The sequence below is a fragment of the Amblyraja radiata genome, chromosome X, assembly GCF_010909765.2.
Source record: "Amblyraja radiata isolate CabotCenter1 chromosome X, sAmbRad1.1.pri, whole genome shotgun sequence".
In the NCBI taxonomy this organism is placed as follows: Eukaryota; Metazoa; Chordata; class Chondrichthyes; order Rajiformes; family Rajidae; genus Amblyraja; species Amblyraja radiata.
The window spans coordinates 5,529,422-5,550,530 of NC_045999.1; the positions used below are offsets into that span (position 1 = coordinate 5,529,422).

General features: G+C 39.8%; 1 protein-coding gene across 2 annotated transcripts in view; it reads right to left on the minus strand.

Annotated features, from left to right (window-relative positions):
* Positions 1-21,109, minus strand: part of scaper (S-phase cyclin A associated protein in the ER) — a 228,012-nt gene that overhangs the window by 155,163 nt on the left and 51,740 nt on the right. For both annotated transcript variants that reach the window (XM_033015029.1, XM_033015028.1), the window contains exons 7-9: positions 19,823-19,968; positions 14,491-14,756; positions 8,310-8,528 (exon numbers count right to left, since the gene is read on the minus strand). In XM_033015029.1, coding sequence (XP_032870920.1) covers positions 8,310-8,528; positions 14,491-14,756; positions 19,823-19,968 — 631 coding nt within the window. The remainder of the gene's footprint in view (positions 1-8,309; positions 8,529-14,490; positions 14,757-19,822; positions 19,969-21,109) is intronic.

Sequence of the window (21,109 nt, forward strand, 5' to 3'; positions counted from 1 at the left end):
ACGTCGGGAACAATCTTCCTGCATCTAGCCTGTCCAACCCCTTAAGAATTTTGTAAGTTTCTACAAAATCCCCCCTCAATCTTCTAAATTCTAGCGAATACAAGCCGAGTCTACTAAATTCTAACGAGTACAAGCAGACTCAGTTAACTCAGCAATCCTGGACTCACCTGAACAGAGACACTCTCTTTGCACTCTCTGACCTATCTGTTTATGTTTAACTGTAGTCATGCCCTTCACTATCTGGTTCTCAACTCTTCACTCAACCTTCCGAAGTAAAACAAAGTTATGGCCAATCAGAACAATATTGTCGTTATAAAGACCTGAATCATTCAACTAAAATAACTTCAGTCGTTTGACTGTGACATGGCCAAAGCTCAAATGTGAACAAATATGTAATTCCTCCATTGGATTTGCTTTTTCTGTGCTAAATGTAGAGAAAATTAGCCTTGTGCCCTTAACATTATATCAAGAGGAGGAAAATGGCATGGTGTGGTTAGAAGAGAGCTATTTTGTATGGGAACAATTCATCCATACATTGTATTCCAGACACCTTAAAATGTTATTTGTTATTTATTTTGACAGAATTTTCTATCGTGCCACAAAGCCAATCTTCAGTCAAAGTAAATGATAAGGAAATAACAATGAATCTATTCAATGCCCCAAGGTTTCATTTTAATTATTCCAGTAATTCAACTTATAGGAATGTTCTCGCCACAGACAAAATCAGATATATTACTTGAGTACTGTCATGCGAATAGCCTCAATTTTTCCCCACAGTAAATTCAGGATGATCTCATCACTGATAGTGTTACAGGGATGTTCCCTAAGAAACACTCAAACTGTAACAATGAAAAGGACGTTGCACTAGTTGCTAATATCTCAAATAACTTTTCAGTACATCTCTGCTCATCGCATCTATTGCTACTCTCTGCAAAGTGTGCTGGAATAAATCACATTGACAAGCAACAGTTAATTATTCACCACAGTGATATATATTCAATAAAAGATGAAGAAAAAGCGAGGAACAGTGAACAGACAAACTATTATTCAAAATGTGTATTCTTCACATAATTTGATGTGTGGCATCCAGTAAAATTTTGGACACCGCTCTTTTGTGAAAGCTGTAAAAGCTTAAGAGAGGGTGAAGTAAAGAATTAGTAAAATGCTCCTTGGGATGACATCTTTGGTTGTGAGAATAGGCTAGAGACACTGGGACTGCAGATGCTGGAAAATCGAAGGTGGACAAAAGTGCTGGAGAAACTCAGCGGGTGCAGCAGCATCTATGGAGCGAAGGAAATAGGCAACGTTTCGGGTCGAAACCCTTCTTCAGACACTAGAGACACTGGGCTTGCTTTCCTTGGTTCACGATTGCAAGGGAATCTGATGAAAATATCTAAAATAATGAATGATATAGGCAATGTAAATAGAAAACAACCACTCTCACTGACAGAACTAGGAACCAGTGGATATAGATATGTCCACAGTGAGTTCCAAAGCAACACCAAACTGAGCCAAAATTCCCACTGTCATTGTTTTAATGGTGGAATCAGTTATTTTTTCAATCCCTGGATGTGGTACTCAAGCGTGCTATTGGAACCATGGAAATTAGGACCAGCTAGAAAACCTTATCACTGCATCAGAAAATGCAGGAAATACTTAGTGAGAAGGGGAACAGAGTTAATGTTTCAGGTCAGAGAGCCTTTGTCAGGATTGGGGAAGCAAAATAAAGAAACTTATTAAGCTGAGGGTTAGTGGAGGAGGAGAGATTTTTTTATTAGGGCAAAACTCGGGTAGTCATGAGATACACAGCAAACAGGTTCTCTGGTCAATGAGTAAATGGAAGTACTGGGAGAGTGAGAATATAGACAAAAGAAAAGTTAATTGCATAGTGCAAAGCAGAATAACATGCCCCACAGGTCAGGAAAAATGTAAATAACTGAATAATCTATTCAATTTCCACAATGTTCTCCCTTCACATGACCATCTCTGGCTCCTCCCTTCCTTTTTTTTGTCTCTATCTCAGGCGATGTTAGGTACGAACATCCATTACAGCCCACCGACTCCCATAGCTATATTGACTACTCTTGCCCTACCCTGCATCGTGTAAGGACCCGTTTCCATTCTCTCAGATCCTCCATCACAATAGTATTTTCTCCAATGATGAGACTTTCTGTCCAGGTCCCTGTAAAATGTTACCCTTCTTCCTGAACCAGGACTTCCCCTTTACCATTGTTGACAAAGCCCTTAACTGCAGATCATAATTTCTTGTGTTCTGCTCACACCCCCTCTCCTCTCCCGGACAGGACTGGAGGGAGTTCCCCTGGTCTTCACCTCCCATCCCACCAGCCTCAACATTCAATCAATCATCTCCGTTATCTTCAAAGAGATTCCACAACCTAGAATCATATTCCCCTCGTTCCCTTTCAGCGTTTTGTTGGGAATGTTTCCTTTTGCGACTCCCTGGTCCACTCATCTGTTCCCACCAACCACTGCTTACATACTGCACTTTCCTTTGCTAATGGAGGTGATGCAACACTTGACCTCCCTTCTCATCGTCCAAGGACATACACAGTCTTTCCACATGACGCAGTGATTCACTTATACTTCTTCCGAGCAAGTGTGTTGCATTCAGTATTCCCAATGTGGTGCCCACTACTTCAATAACTAATGCAAATTGGATGACCGCCTTGTGGAGAACTTATGTTCAGTCTGCAGTAGTGATCCCGAGATTCCTAATGTCTGCCACTTTATAATCTTCCTTCCCACTCCCACTCTGAACTATTGGTTTATGGTCTTCTATGTGGTTATAATAATGCCCAATCCAAGCTTGAGGACTAGTACCACATCGATCCGATCACATTGCGACTCAATGTTGAATTCAACAACCTCATATAACTTGGCACAGCTGGTTTGTTTTTTCTCCCTTTATTTCACACCTGACTACTCTGCTTATCCCACTCCTACATTCTCATCTTTCCTGTTTAAGAAAGAACTGCAGATGCTGGAAAAATCAAAGGTAGACAAAAAATGTTGGAGAAACTCCGCGGGTGAGGCAGCATCTATGGAGAGAAGGAATTGGCGGCATTTCGGGTCTTGACCCGAAACTTCGTCAATTCCTTCTCTCCATAGATGCTGCCTCGCCCGCTGAGTTTCTCCAGCATTTTTTGTCTACCTTCTTATCTTTCCTATTCATTTGTCTATATTCTTACTCTTTCACTGCCCGCATTCACTCACTTTACGGTTTATCTCTGGTCACACCAGTTTCCCCCACATCTCATACCCATTGCTCCCACACTCTCCACACAGCTTAACAAGCTTCTCTCCGTCCCAGTTCAAGCGGTTTTATACCTGAAATGTCAACGGTTCCTTTTCCTGTCATGGACCTGCTATTTCTAGTATTTTCAGTTTTTATATTAGTTATCTAGCAGCTGATTTTTATCACACCATCAACCTACCCAATTTAGCAAGTGACGCAGCTTTCAGTTATTTCTATTACAGTTACATGAAATCATGAACACAAATTCCTATTTTTAATCAAATGATCCCATGTTCGAAAGTAGTGGTTTACAACCATTTTAGGAATGAAAGCTTCATTTATTAATGCTCTGTAAAATATACACTCCACCGCATTTACCTCCAATCATGAATGACTAACAGCATCACAGATCACTTCTTTTAAGGCTCTGTAGTTAGTACCACCTCAGCTGGGACCATATTTAGCTTTATTTTTTTCTGTGATTGTTCTTACCAAATTGCCTTAAAGTTATTGAAGCTTCGCTAATGCCTATAATACCAGTATCATGCATCATAACTATCACCCCCACATGCAGTGATGCATCCTAGATTAGGGATTACTATTCCAAACATATTCAATCTTCAGTCTGAAGAAGGGTTTCGGTTCGAAACGTTGCCTATTTCCTTCGCTCCATAGATGCTGCTGCACCCGCTGAGTTTCTCCAGCACTTTTGTCTACACTCACCAAGAATGGTACGAAACGTTGCCTATTTCCTTCGCTCCATAGATGCTGCTGCACCCGCTGAGTTTCTCCAGCACTTTTGTGTATATTCAATCTTCAGTCTTCTGGAATCTTGTGTTTCAATATTGTCTTATAAATATATTTCCTATAATACTTTCCTCAGCTCCTTGGTTATTCGAGGTTCAGAAAACAATAATTCCTGCATTCTTCAAAGGAACCAGCCCATAATAATTTCCTCATAACTGTGCGTGGGAGTTTGCTTTACAAAAAATAACTACAACAGGGTGTGCAAAGTTTGTTGAAAGCAGCAGGGCATGTGAAAAAAAATGAGTAAGAGCACACAAGATTCTGGGCCTAATAATGGAGGCACAGTGGCGCAGGCTGGTGGAGCTGCTAATGATCCTGACCGTTCGGGTGCTGTCTGTGTGGAGTTTGCACGTTCTCCCTGTGACCGTGTAGATTTCTTCCGGGCGCTCCAGGTTCCTCCCACATCCCAAAGCTGTGCTGCTTTGTAGGTCAATTAGCCCTTGTCAAATTGCCTCTAGTGTGTAGAACAAGTGTGAAGGGGTAATCCATAGTCGGTGTGGAGTGAGTGCGCAGAAGGGCCTGTTTCCATGCTGCGTCTCTAAACTCAACTAGCAAAGAGCACAAGAATAAAGTAGGTGTTTGTAAAATAGTAGTTCAGCTGCTTGAGAATTGTAAGTTTGGAGTTTAAACGTTGGAGTTTAACTCGATTGTTCTTGCATACAGCCGGTATTGACAGGACAGCTGAAATGGCCATTGTTAGTTAGTACAGTAACCCTTCTGTGAAACAAGGTAAAGGGGTAGACTATTCATCATCAAACATGTTCCACCCATTCAATTAGATTAACTCCATTCACTCGACTTGGGTCAGTGACCCTTACCTACTGAGCCTAACAAATACCAATCTCAGTTATGACCCACACGGCTCCTCACCTCTAACCTCAACAGATGTTTGGGGGAAGAACAATGCAAATGTACCACTATCCTTTATGTTAAAATTCATTCCTTCCTGACACGACTCCCTCTCAAACTTCAACAATGCTGCACTTTGCATTTGATGGCTCAGAAAGGGCCAGAGAAAGCAAATGCCCAGTCAATTGCCCAGTCAATTGGTGGAGAGAAATTAATTTGCTGAAATTCCTCGCCTTCGACTGAATATTACCAAAATCAGTTGACCTCCACATGAACTAGGATTCAGACTAACAATTTAACATCTCAATTGCACGGCGCCTCAGATCATGCAGGACTCGCACATTAGTTTAGATTATAAGATTAAACATGATATGGGGCTTAAGTGTTCTGACCCAGAAGTGAAGGTACCACCAAATGAACCAGCCGGATACTTTCAATTTAAACTTATCGGCAGAGCACATTTCAAATTCACACAAATATCTTTATATTCTAAAACATCTTTAGCATAAATAAATGTGGTGTACATGTGCATATATAAAAGAAATGGGAGATATCATAGAGCTGGAAGCAACCATATAAAACACTTCATGGTTAACGTGTAACTTATTTTTTGCTTTTAAATAAATGTGGTATAATTCCATTAATAAAGAATAATTGAGAAAATGAGAGAGCATTTGTCATTAATTAACCCGACTTCTGTTACTTGTATTCACACAGTTTCTTATCGGAAGCCCCTTAAATATACTTTCTAATGCCGCACAGAACCTGCAGCCTTTTTAAATTTGTAATAGTCTCGTAGACAATTAAATTGCAATTAATCTTCATATTTTAAATAGGCCTTCAAATTTTAGCATAGGTATTGGTAATTCCATCTTGAAGAGAGCCCGAGACTAAATTCTTGGTACTTAGCACTCATTAACCCATTAAATGACAAACCTCTAAAGAGCCAATTAGATGTACAAAAGGTCCACAGAGTATTAACAATTAGACCTTAAAGGATACAAATCAACGACAAATGCAGCTCAATAATATTCAAAGGTTGCTGTTTTATATTCAGCACGGCTTCTACATGGCTTGGTCCTCAGGAACTTGGCGCAACCCAAAGTATGTTACAATAGTTCAGCAGTAATCTACACTAATTCCCCACAAGGCAATAAAAGACTCATGTCGACTGGTTGGAGGCCTGAAAATTAGGTGTTCTATTAATAAAGAGGAGGCTTTCATTTGGCCAAGTACCAGAGGGCTTGTAAAGATTAATAATGTCTCCATCCTGTTCCATAATCTCCTCTGATTTCCTTTCAATTCTTTCCATCAATTCTTTCCATCCCCCTCCCATACATTTGCAGACATGGTTTGAAATGAAAATGTAGTTTACCACTGGCAATGTTGCTGCCCACATCTCTCATGCCTTTTGCAAGGCTTGATCTCCATTATATTTCCACATCTATTGAGACTAGACACCTTCACAGGTTGGTTGTGGTAGAATGGAAAAACATTAAAGATCATGGATAGACACAAAAAGCTGGAGTAACACAGCGGGTCAGTCAGCATCTCTGTAGAAAAGAAATAGATGGCGTTTTGGGTCGAGCCTTCTTCAGTAGGACTTTGCCTTCAGAAGAAGGATCTCGACCCGAATTGTCACCTATTCCTTTTCTTCAGAGATACTGTAGGACCCGCTGAGTTACTTCAGCTTTTCATGAGTTACTCCCGCCCCCTCCCCGAACATCAGTCTGAAGAAGGGTGTCAACCCAAAACGTCGCCCATTCCTTCTCTCCAGAGATACTCCAGCATTTTGTGTCTATAATCAAACACTTGACATCCAGTTTAGCACAGAAATGGGGTCTTCAGCCCACAGACCTTTTTGCCCATCTACACTAATCATATTTGCCAGAAATTGGACAGTATCATTCTATGCCTTGCTATTTAAGACTGTCTAAATTTCACATAGTAGTTATATCCACCACACCCTCCAGCAGCATGTTGCAGACATTTGGGGCTAAAATGCTGATTATGTTTGGCCGAAGAGCTTCACATGCCTATTAGAAATATTACTCAAGAGCTTGTGAGACTGACACTAATGTATCTATGTGTAAAATAAAGTTTCCCAAAAGATGTCCTTTAAATCACCTATCTCTCACCTCCAAACTATGCTCACTTGATTTACTTTAGTCTGAAGAATGGCCCCAACCCGAAACATCACCTATCCATGTCTTCTAGAGATGCTGCCTGACCCACCGAGTTACTCCAGCACTGGGTTCCATGCAAGTTTCCAGCATCTGCAATTTCTTTGTGTCCCCATCGGGGGAAAGAATGAGGTTGGTAAAAATAAAACAGAAATGCTGAATATTTTTCAAATGATGGAAAATCGAGAAGTGATAATGCTCAAAGGGATTTGAGTGTCCTTGTGCACAAGGAACTGAGAGCTAGCATGCAGTGGGCAACTGGTATGAAAAAAAGTTTAATTGCAAGAGGATTTGCGTACAAGATTAAAGATTATCAATGAGCACATTTTTATAATTACAAGAATTTTGTTTTGGAACAGTGATCAACATGTGGTATTCAATCCCATTGTTATTAGTTTGTCTGTTATGCTCTCCATATTACTTCACAGTCAATGTAAATATGTATGTATGTATGCAATATTAGAATATTAATACATACAATTGTTTTAATATACTGCCTCGGTTTGCTTAAATTTGGGATAAAGAATAAAAAGGCTGATAAAAAAAAAAAATGTTATAACATCATAGTGAATGGGAAAAGGTCGAATAAAATAGCCATATTTGAAATATTTGCCAGAAGATTATAGTTGGGTTCCAAAGTTTCTATTCTTTGCCATAAATAATCTTTTGCCATTCTATATGCTGTTTTCAATTACAGCTGCAGGCATAAAATTAGATAATACAGGTATATAGGCGCCACCGTCTTCCTGCTGGCCATTTTCAAAGAGTCTTCTATGTATGGTGATGCCGTTACCTCACAAATCAATATGCGAGCATCGTTTGGGATGTCAGAGGTATGGAGGTAAAACTGCTGCATCAGAGGTTTAATTAAGATGTTAATGCAAGTGAACGCTAAAGCTATCATAATAGTCATTTTTTTTAAGGAAAGGAAGACATTCCGACTGAGTCTTTGATTATCATTCATCCCCAATGAAAAACATAAAACCAGGTTAATTGGCATTTCATACAAAACACATCCGAACATGAATTGGCTGAAGAGGGGGGGGGAAAAAAAAGAAGAAGAAAAAAATGTGTGGACTTCATCCCAAAGTTCTGCACCAAAGAGAAATATTTAAATATAATATTATAAACACATGCATTAAAACAAATCTGCCGCTGCTGTGTCACTCAGCATTATTTCATGCGAGCAGTCACTTATTTCTTTTCATACTCACATTTGAAAGCTCACTGGAAAGATCCATGTCAGGCCCCAGTTTGGGACTCTCCAATGGAGATGGTTCTTGCACAGAAACAATTGGTGTCACTTCCACTTTCATATCCTCTGACTGGCAGACGACATCTTTTGCTCGTTCAGTAGTGTCTGTCTCTTGCTGCCAGGACTTGTCTTGTACATTATCAGGCTGCACTGGATCCGTCGACATGTTTGCTGTGTGCTAATGTAACATAATGCTCATTACAAGATGTTTCAGTAGGTCTGCAACTATTCAAAACATTACTATTGATCAAAATACAGAGATCTTTTGGCCCAACTCTCCAGAGTTAAAGCTGTACAAAGACAATTTGGATTTGCTTCCAATTAGATACTAATTAGATTAGAAGCACCTTGTAAATAGGGAGATTTTGTTGCAGTTTGTAAAAGAGAAGGCAGCTGTACAGGAAAGTACTTACATGTAAAATAATACTTCTTTGTATTATAGAATCAATTAAAACAGCCTAGCTGTGGAATACATCCCATTCTCATACAAGACTGGATTTGTAGGTCTGGAAGTGGGATAACTAATGCCTAGTACAAAATCTGGCCATGGATCTTTTTTTCCACAGAAGAGGTATGCTAGTATTGGCAAGCAATGGGAAATACATCTAGTATCTTGTACTTGCATGGAGACACGAATGTAAAGCAGTTCAAAGCACAATACAAAGAATAAAATAAAAGGACACTGGGCCAAAGAAGATTGGAAGGGGTGACTATGATCTGTGTTTTAGCGTACATATCAAAGTTGGAAATGGAAAGGATTGGCTTCCAGGAGGAACAAAGTCCTAGCCTGCCCAAACTTTACAGACCCAACGGGTCTGCACTTGGTCTAGTAAAAAACTAAAATAGTCTTGCCTAATATAATAATAGTAATAATAAATTTTATTTTCGGGCGCCTTTCAAAGTCTCAAAGACACCTTACAAAAGTTAACAGAAGAGAAAAAAAACATATAGTCGGAGAAAAATAAATAATAAGGACATCATCAATACACAAATTAAAGATAGAAATCGTTCCAAAGACACAAAATCAAAAAAGCAAAAAACACAATGTGAAGAGAGAGCAGCGGCAGCTAAAGCACGCCAGCGTCCACTCTCCCTTCCGACAGCCATCTTGGACACAGACTAACATGTTAACTTGCACACAAAAAATCATCCCCCCACAGTGGATACCACTGTGGGGGAAGGCACAAAGTCCAGTCCCCAAGCCCAGTTCATCCAAAGTCAGGCCTATTATTGCACACTACTGAATATGACCAGCTCTCTCACTGCTTGACAGCTACAGTCATAAGAGTTAATTGTATTAAATTGCTTGGTGCTTCTTTTGAAACACGATTGTTCACCGTTATCTCATGATGAAAATTATTAACCATTGAATAAAGCATGAATAATCGCCATCTGGTGGTTTGTCAAATATATGATCACTGAGGTGCGGTATATCAGTCCTGAGGAATGCAATACTGTCTACTGAGCTCCCAGTGTCAGTCTCACAAGCTCTTGAGTAATATTTCTAATAGGCATGAGTAGCTCTTCGGCCAAACATAATCAACATTTTAGCCCCAAATGCACAATATAAATAAAATCATAGTCACCCAACCATTTAGTAGCTGGAGCTTGGATGCCAACACATGCACTAACCTTAGATACAAACTGTCCCCTGCAGCTAGTCAATAAGAAAAGGGGAAACTTTAAGAGCCAAGAACTTAAACATTCATAACACCCAACATAAAATGTCAATTTAATACAAATGCATAGTCTCTTGGGCTCTCGAAGTGTTCCCCATTTCTGAGTGAATTACTGATTTATGATCTACACCAGACATAGAATTTCCCATCAGTGCAAGCCATTTCTTCATAAAACCTGTAGTAATCTCATCACGGCCGACAATTCTTTTCTGTAACTGCCACTACTCATTAAGGACATGAAGCAAACTGACAGATGATGATAGGACACTGAGGAAACCCGCTGGCCCCAATGCAATTTGAGAAAGATACAATCTATTCCGACATCAGGAAAATAGATGCATTGCCCACTACATCTACATTTCAGGCCAAGCAGTGCTTGTAAAATCCCTTCCCTGAATAACTGCACTGAACCCAATAGTTTTTTTTAATGAATAGCAATCTATTTTGATGAACATGAGAAATATTACACTCCAAAAGAAGAAATTAAATTGGGCAGTTGATGAAGTTTTAGAATCTTTAAAAATCAGCTCAATTTGAAAGCTGACAGCTTAACGATGTAATTACATCTCAAGTAAAGGTAGCTAGTTTATACAAGTAACGAGTATTACAACACTGCTAGAACAAGCATACACCTCACAAATTAATTCTTCTGCAGTCAGCATTCAAGCAGAAAGCTGCCAATCTCTGTATCTACTGGAATAATCGATCAGTCTGCAGAAGGGTCTCGACCCGAAACCTCACCCATTCCTTCTCTCCAGAGATGCTGCCTGTCCCGCTGAGTTACTCCAGCATTTTGCGTCTACCTTCGGAGTAATCTATCTTCTGGTGCCCAAGTCATGTCCCCATCCTGCGTCTCTGTCCTCCTGAAGAAGCATTTTGTTTCTGTCTACTTTTAGTCTCAATGCTGGATGTCTAACCCAAATCCTGTTGCCTTTCTTTTCCTCAGGCTCCTTCTTGATATTCCACCACATTCAAAACTGTATATTTTGTGCTGTTCCCTTGTTTAATTACATGACAGAATGAAAGATAGTCCTTCTACTTAGGGCGCACAGTGGCGCAACGGTAGAGTTGTTGTCTTACAGCTCCAGAGACCCGGGTTCGAACCCGACTACGGGTGCTGTCTGTACGGAATTTGTACGTTCTCCCCGTGACTGCGCGGGTTATCTCTGAGATCTTCGGTTTCCACCACCACTCCAAAGACGTACACGTTGGTAGGTTAATTGGCTTGGTATAAGTGTAAATTGTCCCTAGTGTGTGTAGGGTAATGTTAATGTGCGGGGATCGCTGGTCAGTGCAGACGCGGTGGGCCGAATGGCCTGTTTTCACACTGTATCTCTAAACTAAATTACTTGACACTTCAACAGAAGGCAAGAGCTCGGAGCATATTTGTCTAGATTCTTCAATCTTTGCAATTGCTTACTCATTCAATGGTCATCCAGATTTTCCAACATTTATTTTGCTCCAGGGCATCTTTATTATTATAATTGGCAACATTTATAATTCACTTTCATTCTTCATTTGCAACACAGATCTGATTGCCCTACCAGAAGGTATTATGTCATCACAGTTGGAAGCAATGTGCAGATGACACATTATAAATCAGTCCAGGCTTTGCCTGTACAATGTGTGCACAATGTCTTTGGGGATCAACTTGTATAAACGAGATGAAAATATATATTTTTTTTATTTACTTGTGGGATAATGAAAATTCCTCTCACCTTAAAATCTGTCTTTCAGTACAAAACCTAAAATCTGAATACAGGCAATTTAGCTCAGAAGTGGAAGACGTCAGTGGGAATTCAACAAATAAATATTCACATTTTAATGATGTGCCTTTAAAGAAAATTGTATATTCACTTTACAACCATAATCATTTAATTGGATGATGTAATGATAATTACTGGAGGGCAGGTGCAATAAACTCTGCTATTTTAATTTTATCGAATTAGAAGGTTAATCACAGAATCATTAATCTGCAGATCAAAAAGAAGCTATTATGCCCTTGGCAATATAACAAGGCATACCAGACTTATCCCACTTCACTGCAAGCCTTTAAGATTCAGTAAAGGAGAAATAAGGAACTGCAGGTGCTGGAATCTGGAATGGAATACAAAGTGCTGGAGTAACTCAATGGGCCAGACAGCATGGATAGGTGGCATTTTAGGTCAGGACCTTTCTTCAGACTGACTGTAGTGAGTCAGAGAAAGCTAGAAAGGACTTCTTCTTCTTCTTTCGAGTCCATCTTGTTACAAATGTTGACATTGCTGTCATCGTCCATCCTGAAAAGGACACAAGCTTCCGGCGACAATCAGTGGGAGCCACCACTTGTTACAATAGGACCGATTTTAGGACCGAGATGAGATAAACATTTTTCACACAGAGAGTGGTGAATCTGTGGAATTCTCTGCCACAGAAGGTAGTTGAGGCCAGTTCATTGGCTATATTTAAGAGGGAGTTAGATGTGGCCCTTGTGGCTAAAGGGATCAGGGGGTATGGAGAAAAGGCAGGGATTGGATACTGAGTTGGATGATCAGCCATGATCATATTGAATGGCGGTGCAGGCTCGAAGGGCCGAATGGCCTACTCCTGCACCTATTTTCTATGTTTCTATGATGGTGGAAGCAGAATTAGCTCAGGATACTTCCAGCTTCCAGCCCCACGACGTGGACGCTTCTGAAGAAGGGTCTCGACCAAAACGTCACCCATTCCTTCTCTCCAGAGAAGTTGCCTCTCCCACTGAGTTACTCCAGCTTTTTGTGTCCATCTTCGGTTTAAACCAGCATTTACAGTTCCTTCCTACATCATGCTAGAACGGAGATGGGGACAGGACTAAGCATGGAAAGTGATAGTTGCTCTTCAAATAATCACAGAATAAGCATTTCTTGCAGTATTTCCAGAATCTGTTGGTGGTATCATTTCTGGGCATTGAGGTCCCAGAAACTGATGGAAGGCCAAGAAGCACTGCAGCTTGCTAAATAACCTTGTGCTTAGTATGGGGTCTTGAATTTCTGACACCTTTTTCTTCTACTGATGGAAGTCCATTGATGCAATGAAGCAATGTGTGCCATTGGGGATCTTGTCATGAACCTTCATTGTTAGATGACAGTGTTATATAGCAAGGACAGGTTGGGTGAGAATCTTTGTCTTCCACACGTTGAGCATGCTTGTGCTCGAGTCAACATTAGCGTGTAGCTTGGCCTCTGAGCATAATGCAACTCAAGCATACTCTATATTCTGCAGCTCAATTATTCCAGGCTTGGCTAACCTTCTCTGCTGTTGACATGGTTTTTGAGATAACAGTTGCATGCTACCATAAAAGGATTGTAAATTGGAGATGCATTTCTGTGGAACTATATTAGACAAAACCTCCAAAATCCTTGCTAACCAATAAATTCAAAGGCCACACTGTGGTGAAACAGGGCCATATAAACAGTAATGGTTAATGCTGTTCCGTCTAGTGGTGAAGATGACACCCCTAGATGGATGGAATCCACACGAGCTGTACAATGGAGTCCAGAACCAGTATTCTAATTCTGACCTATCATGCTCTTGGTTTGTCAGTTTTCAAGTTCATATCATTGACTGCATATTCTCTCTTATTTGCTCCACCCAAATTAATGACCACTCATCAATAGTTTATTCACCGTTTAATATTTTAATAGTGAATAAAATATTGGTGAGTATTAATATAGTACTAAAAAAATGTATTTTAAGGATGAAGCAATAAGAGTGTGATTCCATGTAATTTACATGAATCACAAATAAAAATGAGTTCACAAACCAGCTGATAGTCATGACAATGATTCATTAAAACCAATTAAAACAACTCAGCAAAAAACGTATAGCCCAAAATGCGACCATCAATCTGGGAAATTAGTTTTAGTGAACCAGATCATACAGAAATGGTCACTTCCATACAGAGTATACTTCCAGAACGAAAATCTAACAAGAACACAAATCCGACATCAAACACCTCGTGCGTATCAACCTTACTTGCACTGAACTTGAATAGCTTCCAGACTTTACGACCTTGACCTACAGGGGCAAGGGACTAAAGACAGGCAAGTGTCCTTAGAAGAGAGGCCAGTAAAGCAACTCTCTGTTGAAGTGGCAAGAACATTATGAACATTTTGAAAAACTCATACTAGCAAGAAATGAGAACTCCATCAGCACTCAATGTTTAACTACATCATAGCTTCACTTTGAAGGCTTATTAATGCTGACCATATACTGTAAAGGATATGTCACCAAATTTACTACATATTTTCTTACCCTGTCTGCTGACTTTTTAGAAAGTTTTCGCACAACAATTAAAACAGGAGTCCAATATTAATATAGTGCTTTAAATTTCATATCAGCACAGAAAGTTTAAAAAAAAATCACTGTCTCCAAATTTGAAAGTTAAAACTCACTGTCAACATACAATACTGTTAAAGATTGTTTTACTGTTACATAGCATACCTTAAAGCTGCCAATAGAAGTATCTTCATTCTGATTCTTTAACTTTTCTGGTGTATCTGTAACACTATCAGAACTGGGACTCGTTTGTTCAAATTCTAGTTCTCCATTCTGTGTAACTGAGAGTCCATTTTCCTTATCACTGTCATCCTTAAGACTGAGATACATCGTCCCCGATGTCTTGGTGACGTTCACAGACATTGCGGCAGAACGAGACCGGGTCGTTCTTCCACGCTGCACCGTCTCCCATCCTTCAGTATCTTTCCTGTCTGTAAGAAATTGAAGAGAGAGAGTACGTCTACATAAGAAATGTGTTAATCTATAGCTCCACGATCGTAAAAACAGATAGCATCGAAGAATGGCATGGATCGAGTTTCCACCCATGAATATTGCAGGGTCCCAAGTCTCATGTGTACAATTAATAATAATCTTCATGAATAAATATCTGAGCTTTATTTAGAGTCCTATATATTATGTTCCCATTGTCCAAAATAAAAAAATATTTTCAACATAAAGCCTAGATAATTATTCATAAAGACATTTCCCACAACTTTAAATCCAGCCACAAGGCTTATGATCTAAAGGGAAAAAATATTATAATAAAGTACAAAAATTGACATATTTGGTTTAAATATTCTGTCGGAGCCAATGTAATTTTTTCTTGATGAGTTCACTGGCAACTACAATTCATCGTTAATTTAAAAAAATCACTACCAAGACTTAAATGTTCGCAAAAAATGAATATGATTATTATTGAAAAGCAAAATGGAGACTATTATCTAAACATAAATCTGACTTGCTCTGCGAATGGGTGGACAGCATCAGTTTGGCTGCAATTGTCCCTCTGATCAAAGGAAAAAAAAAAAAAAATGCAAAGCTTTACTCAAATGCACGCGGTGTGCTCAATCAAACAGACCAAAGCTCATTGGCATCAAGACCTCATAACTCAAACCATAAATGGTCAAGGATTATTCAATCAATTCTGTCGGTAGCAGAAAGACAGGATTGATTATCAACCTCTGATAGAGATCAGAAAAAAAGTGTCAAAAATAAATAAGTTAACTGGTCAATATACAAAATGACATACATCATACGGATGTCACCTACGAGAGAGATTGTGCTGTTACTGTGGCTGCATCATCTATCAATGATGTTAAACAAAAGAGTATCAGTTTTCACCATCTTCCACAAACCTGATCACTGCTATCAAATATCAGCCCCTCTGTTATGGTAAGCATATAACGTTCCCAGCTTCATCTTATACTTATAGCGTAGTCATAGAGAAACTGTGCATAACCATTGTCGTGCAGCAGATGTTTGTGAACATGTCAGATTTCACCAAGCTCTAGAAACAGATGGAGACCAGCCCAATCTGTGAAGGAAGCTCATTTCTGCGTTAAACATCTTTACACTATCAACACTATGGCTTTTTAATGACGGATTCTGCAAACTGGAAGATCTGCATCCACCAACACTTGATAATATTGGGTGAATCAACTCAAATCATTGTACACACAGGAGTTAGAGTTTTGAGGTAAAGATATAAAGAGCTAAAAATACAGATAGTTATGTCCAGAAATGTGTTTATTTTTTGCAAGGCAAGGTCTCCAAGACTGGATATGATCAATTAAACACCAGGTAACCAGACACACACTAGATGGGACGTTTTGGAATATGGGCTGGGTGAAAGGTGGATGGAAACGTTGTTTATGGCATACATCTTAATATGCAACTTGGTAGAAAATAAGCAATTTGAACTGCCACGGGGAAACATTTACACAACTTCCTGTGGAGCCAGAAGGAAGTCTAAGGTGCCAAAACATCAATGCTTCATGTCAAGATATTCCCAATCAAATCGACATTGGAAAAACCTATCTATCATAATCAGCTGTACATCAATGACTAGTGACACATCAACAAAATACTGGAAATACTCTTTAGGTCAGTCAGCAGAGAAAGAACGAGTTAAATGTTTCAAACCAATGACCTTTTGAAGAACTGAGAGTTAAATAGGACCTGACCCAAAACATTGTCCATCCATTTTCTCCAGAGATGCTACCTGACCTACTGAGTTACTCCAGCACTTTGCGTCTTTTTGCATCTGCAGTTTCTTGTGTTTACAGTTAAACACCTGGCATGTTTTACGTTGCACTGTACAAAGGGAATGTCTGGAGACTATGAGTGACTGAATGGTGTTGGCTGCAGTTGATGGGGGATGATCATAGCTCGTTAATTGCAATGATGTTTGCAGATGAAGCAAATAACTGACATAAAAAAGTGTTTAAAAAAAAGTGCTGGAACAATTTGATAAAATGAGTAGAAGCAAAATGCCAGATACTAGAAACATGAATTCAAAAAATGGATGATTCAGGGAATGGCCAGTACTCGGAAGACAAGATCAATGCTTGGAAACTAAGTGGGAGTGTTCTTCTTCAAAGTAGAGGAGAGCACATCATGAGCATCAAATAAAAATATACTAAAATGGAAAAGGTGCCACATTTATTTTTGACAAAAAAAAATTCTGGTTGCTTCAGCTGGAGAGAAAGAATGGGTCCCTGGACAATGATGAAGAGGTAAAAGCATTGGTAATGCACCCCTACAGTCACACGAGAGGTGGAGAGGGTGCTGCTATTTATTCCGGATGGAATGGCCCCTTCAAATTGCAGAGTGCGAAGGGCAAGATAGGCATGTCTGGGAAGGGACCATGACATTGACAGAAATCAGAGAGGATGATCCTTTGACCATGGAGGCTGGTGGGTAGAAGACAAGGTGGGAGGAGAAAGTGGCAAGAGCAGATAATGATGAACAGATTAGGTTTAGCACTCTGTGTGGAGGAAGGAACTGCATATGCCGGTTTAAACCTAAGAAAGTCACAAAATGCTGGAGTAACTCAGCGGGACAGGCAGCATCTCTGGAGAGAAGGAATGGGTGACGTTTCGGGTCAAGACCCTTCTTCAGACCCGACCCGAACCGTCACCCAGGTTTAGTAATGTAAATAATGTCTATTTAACCTTATTTACAGGAGGACGGGAGGACAACAGAGGAGGATGACTGAATTTTGGAGCCATCTCTCACAGTGGGAAACTTTGATCCCGCTGTGTGGGGATGTCTGTGTTAAAGCCTATCGTGTTCTGTGCTCTTTATTATTTGTATGGCGACCACATATTTCACTGTACCAATTGGTACATGTGACAAATAAATGCATCTTGATCTTGATCTTAACCTATCTTAGGTTAGTACCCAGGAGGTTATGAAGAGGCAAAGGTAGACATGGGTTACAATCCTATCAATAGCTTACCGTACAATCCTATCAATCCGCAGCTATTTTGACTGCACCACCTCCCATCCTGCTCCCACAGAGCACCACGTTCCATCCCCGCTGTTCATCCAGCTCCATCATATCTGTACTGATGGCGATATATTCCACAACAATGCTTCAAAAATGTACAGCATGCAAATATGTCCTTGGCTCAACTCATCCCTGCTGACTATTTACACTAATCTCGTTTCCCTGCATTTGGCCTGTATTAGTTTCCTATCCAGACACCTCAAATGTTTTTTTTTTTAATATTGTAATTATATCAGCTTCTGTAGCTCCTGTGGCAGCTTGTTCCATATACCCATCATCTTTTTAGACTTCCCTTCCCTGTGACTATCTAACCATCCCTCAGCCTCCTGCGCTCCAGTGAGAACAATCCCAGCCTATCCAATCCCTCTCTGTAAGTAAAGCCCTCTATTGCAGATAACATCCTGGTGAATGTCATCTGCACTCTTTCCAGTGCTGGAATTGTTCAACCAATTTTGCTCTTGGTTCTTGGTTTCTTGGTCCTCCAAAATATTCCAAATGGAATTTAAACTGGAGGTGGTGAAGGGAGGGCTTAAGCCAGAAAGGGTTATTGGGAAGAAAGAGCTACTTTAAATTTAGTTGCATCTGGTTGGGTAACTATAGTTGGGTGGAGATTATTCCATACTTTAATTGTGCGTGGGAAGAACGAATTGCTATACACATCTGTCTTTGTAGCTGGGATCACAAATTGGGTCGAATGCCCTCGTCTGCTCCTAATTGGTTTGGGTTTGGTGTAGGTCTTGTAGTCTATGTCGAGCTGACCATTTAACATTTTGTAAAAACAGGTCAAACGGTGAGCTTCACGTCTGTCTTGGAGAGGGTTCCACCCCAGAGAATTCAGAAGTTTGGTGACACTTACTTCTCTCTCTCATAGGTGTTAGTAACAAATCGAGCTGCCTGTCTTTGGACACGTTCGATGGAAGAAATGTTTTTATTTGTGTATGCTCCAAGTCTATCACATCCTGTTGTTCGGGATCCCTCTTGCACAGCAATGAGCAATGCTCCCATCACAATGTTAATTTTCTTCACTTCTTCAAAAAATACCAGGACATGTCTTAATAAAACTTGCATTCCCAGCACAACCTTCATTTACATAAGCCTTATAAACTAAGCAAAGGAAGTCGGAATGTAAATAACTCTTCTTGTATCAATATGATGATTGAATATATGATGTAAACAAGAGTCACGGGGTTAAACGATGCCAAGGAGATTTCAGGGAGATTCAATCCCAGACAGACCCTGCAGTGTCGCCTGAGGCTGCCGAGTGCTTACTTGGTTACCTTTGCGCATAGCAGACTCTAGATAAAGCAATCTTCACATCGCTATTTCTAGACTATTTCGCTTTTACTGAAATAATTGATGAAAGTGGGGATATTCCCCAGTCCCTCAACAGCAGATTCCTCTTCCATGACATGTGTTGGAGCACTTGCAGAAAGGGTGGCAATGTTGTGTAAAGATTATGAATCTGTGTCATCAGTGGAATCCACAAAAGAGTAATGTTATTATACCATGGCCACTTCGCGTATGGAATCATATCCAGTGAGAAAATAGGAAACATCTAGTTGAAATGTGCAGCTTTGAAAGAGTATTTTTTGAAGTACCTATTATTAAATATAGGTTTAAGAAGGAACTGCAGATGCTGGAAAATCGAAGGTACACAAAAAAGCTGGAGAAACTCAGCGGGTGCCGCAGCATCTATGGAGCGAAGGAAATAGGCAACGTTTCGGGACGAAACCCAAAGGAAATAGGCAACGTTTCGGGTCCAAAAGAAAATACATTTCCCTACCCAATATAGACACAAAATGTTGGAGTAACTCAGCGGGACAGGCAGCATCACCGGAGAGAAGGAATGGGTGACTTTTTGAGTCGAGACCCTTCTTCAGACCTACCCAATCCCTGATGGTGTGACTGAGCGCGTATACACATCAGGAACTTCGATGATTTTTGCATTTTCTGATTTTTAAATGTTATGATAACAATATAACTCACCATTTGGATGCAATCTAATCCGCTGTGAAGACTTCTGATCGTGCTTTGGTGCTGCAGTCATAGTTGCTCCATTAGCTTTTACTTTGTCGGCCCAACTGACACCTGTTGAAGCTAGACGAGCTACTACCAAGGCTGGAGGAGCTGCCCTGAATAGAAAATGTATAGACTTGGATGAAAACCATGAGGAGAAACATTCACCATAACAAATTATTCACTGGAGATAAAAAGGATGTCGAGACTGGGATTCCTAACGTAGCTCTAAAGACCAACTGTCTAATTTACAATGCTCCTCAAAATTTACAGGTGTACCACAACTAACATGATAAATGTTCACTTTTTTCTATGGTTAACTCTTCCTAATTAACCAATTAACCCACCAGTCTGACTTTGGGATGAGGGAGGAAATCAAAGCATCTGATGAAAACCCACACATTTACAGGAGGGACATTTAGACTTTATACAGAGAGGCCCAAGATCATGAGTGAATCAAAGTCATTTGAAAGCAACAGCAGCATTACCTCCTGTCCTTATCTTTAGCTGGCAAACACTGAACTCCTCTCTGTATCTATGCCCCGCCATTAAAAACATATGCCAATGTGTCACCACTAACTCTGCCTTGTACCAAGTTTGCAATGTGTTAAAAAAAAAAAAGACACAAAGTGCTGGAGTAACTCAGCCAGTCAGGCAGCATCTCTGGAGAACATTAATAGGTGGCGTTTCAGGTCGGATCCCTTCTAAATTGATAAAATGGATACTTTTGTCATATATCCAACGTAATTTTAGTTTCAGTCTCCAATGCCGTTTATTAATAATGAACCCAGTAAGGCAAGGTGCAAACAAATTAAAATAGCTTTATATTTATCTCAGTTGTTCTGTGATGCTGGTTGCAAAGTTGAACTGTTGTATGAATTTCATGTAAATCTGCATGTCAATACCAGTCAACATTTACAGCCCACTTTGATAATCAATAGCCATTTCCTGAGGTAATCCCATTACAAAATAGCCGATGTATTGAACCAACTCTTCAGCAGTCTTCAACCACAATAAGTCGTGAACATCCTTCAATGGCAATGTGTTTAATAAATTAAAAGGAGTCGCATGTAAGTGACATTAGAGGAGGATCAAACTACATGTAGTAATCTCACTTTAGATTAATTTAATAAAATGGCAACAAAGAAAACTGCTAACATATTAGGCACTGCATGTTCTGCATTTATGTACATACATGGATTCACTTCAACAAAGATTAGTTTCTGGGCAATTTGGATTACTTTCTCCAGAACCACC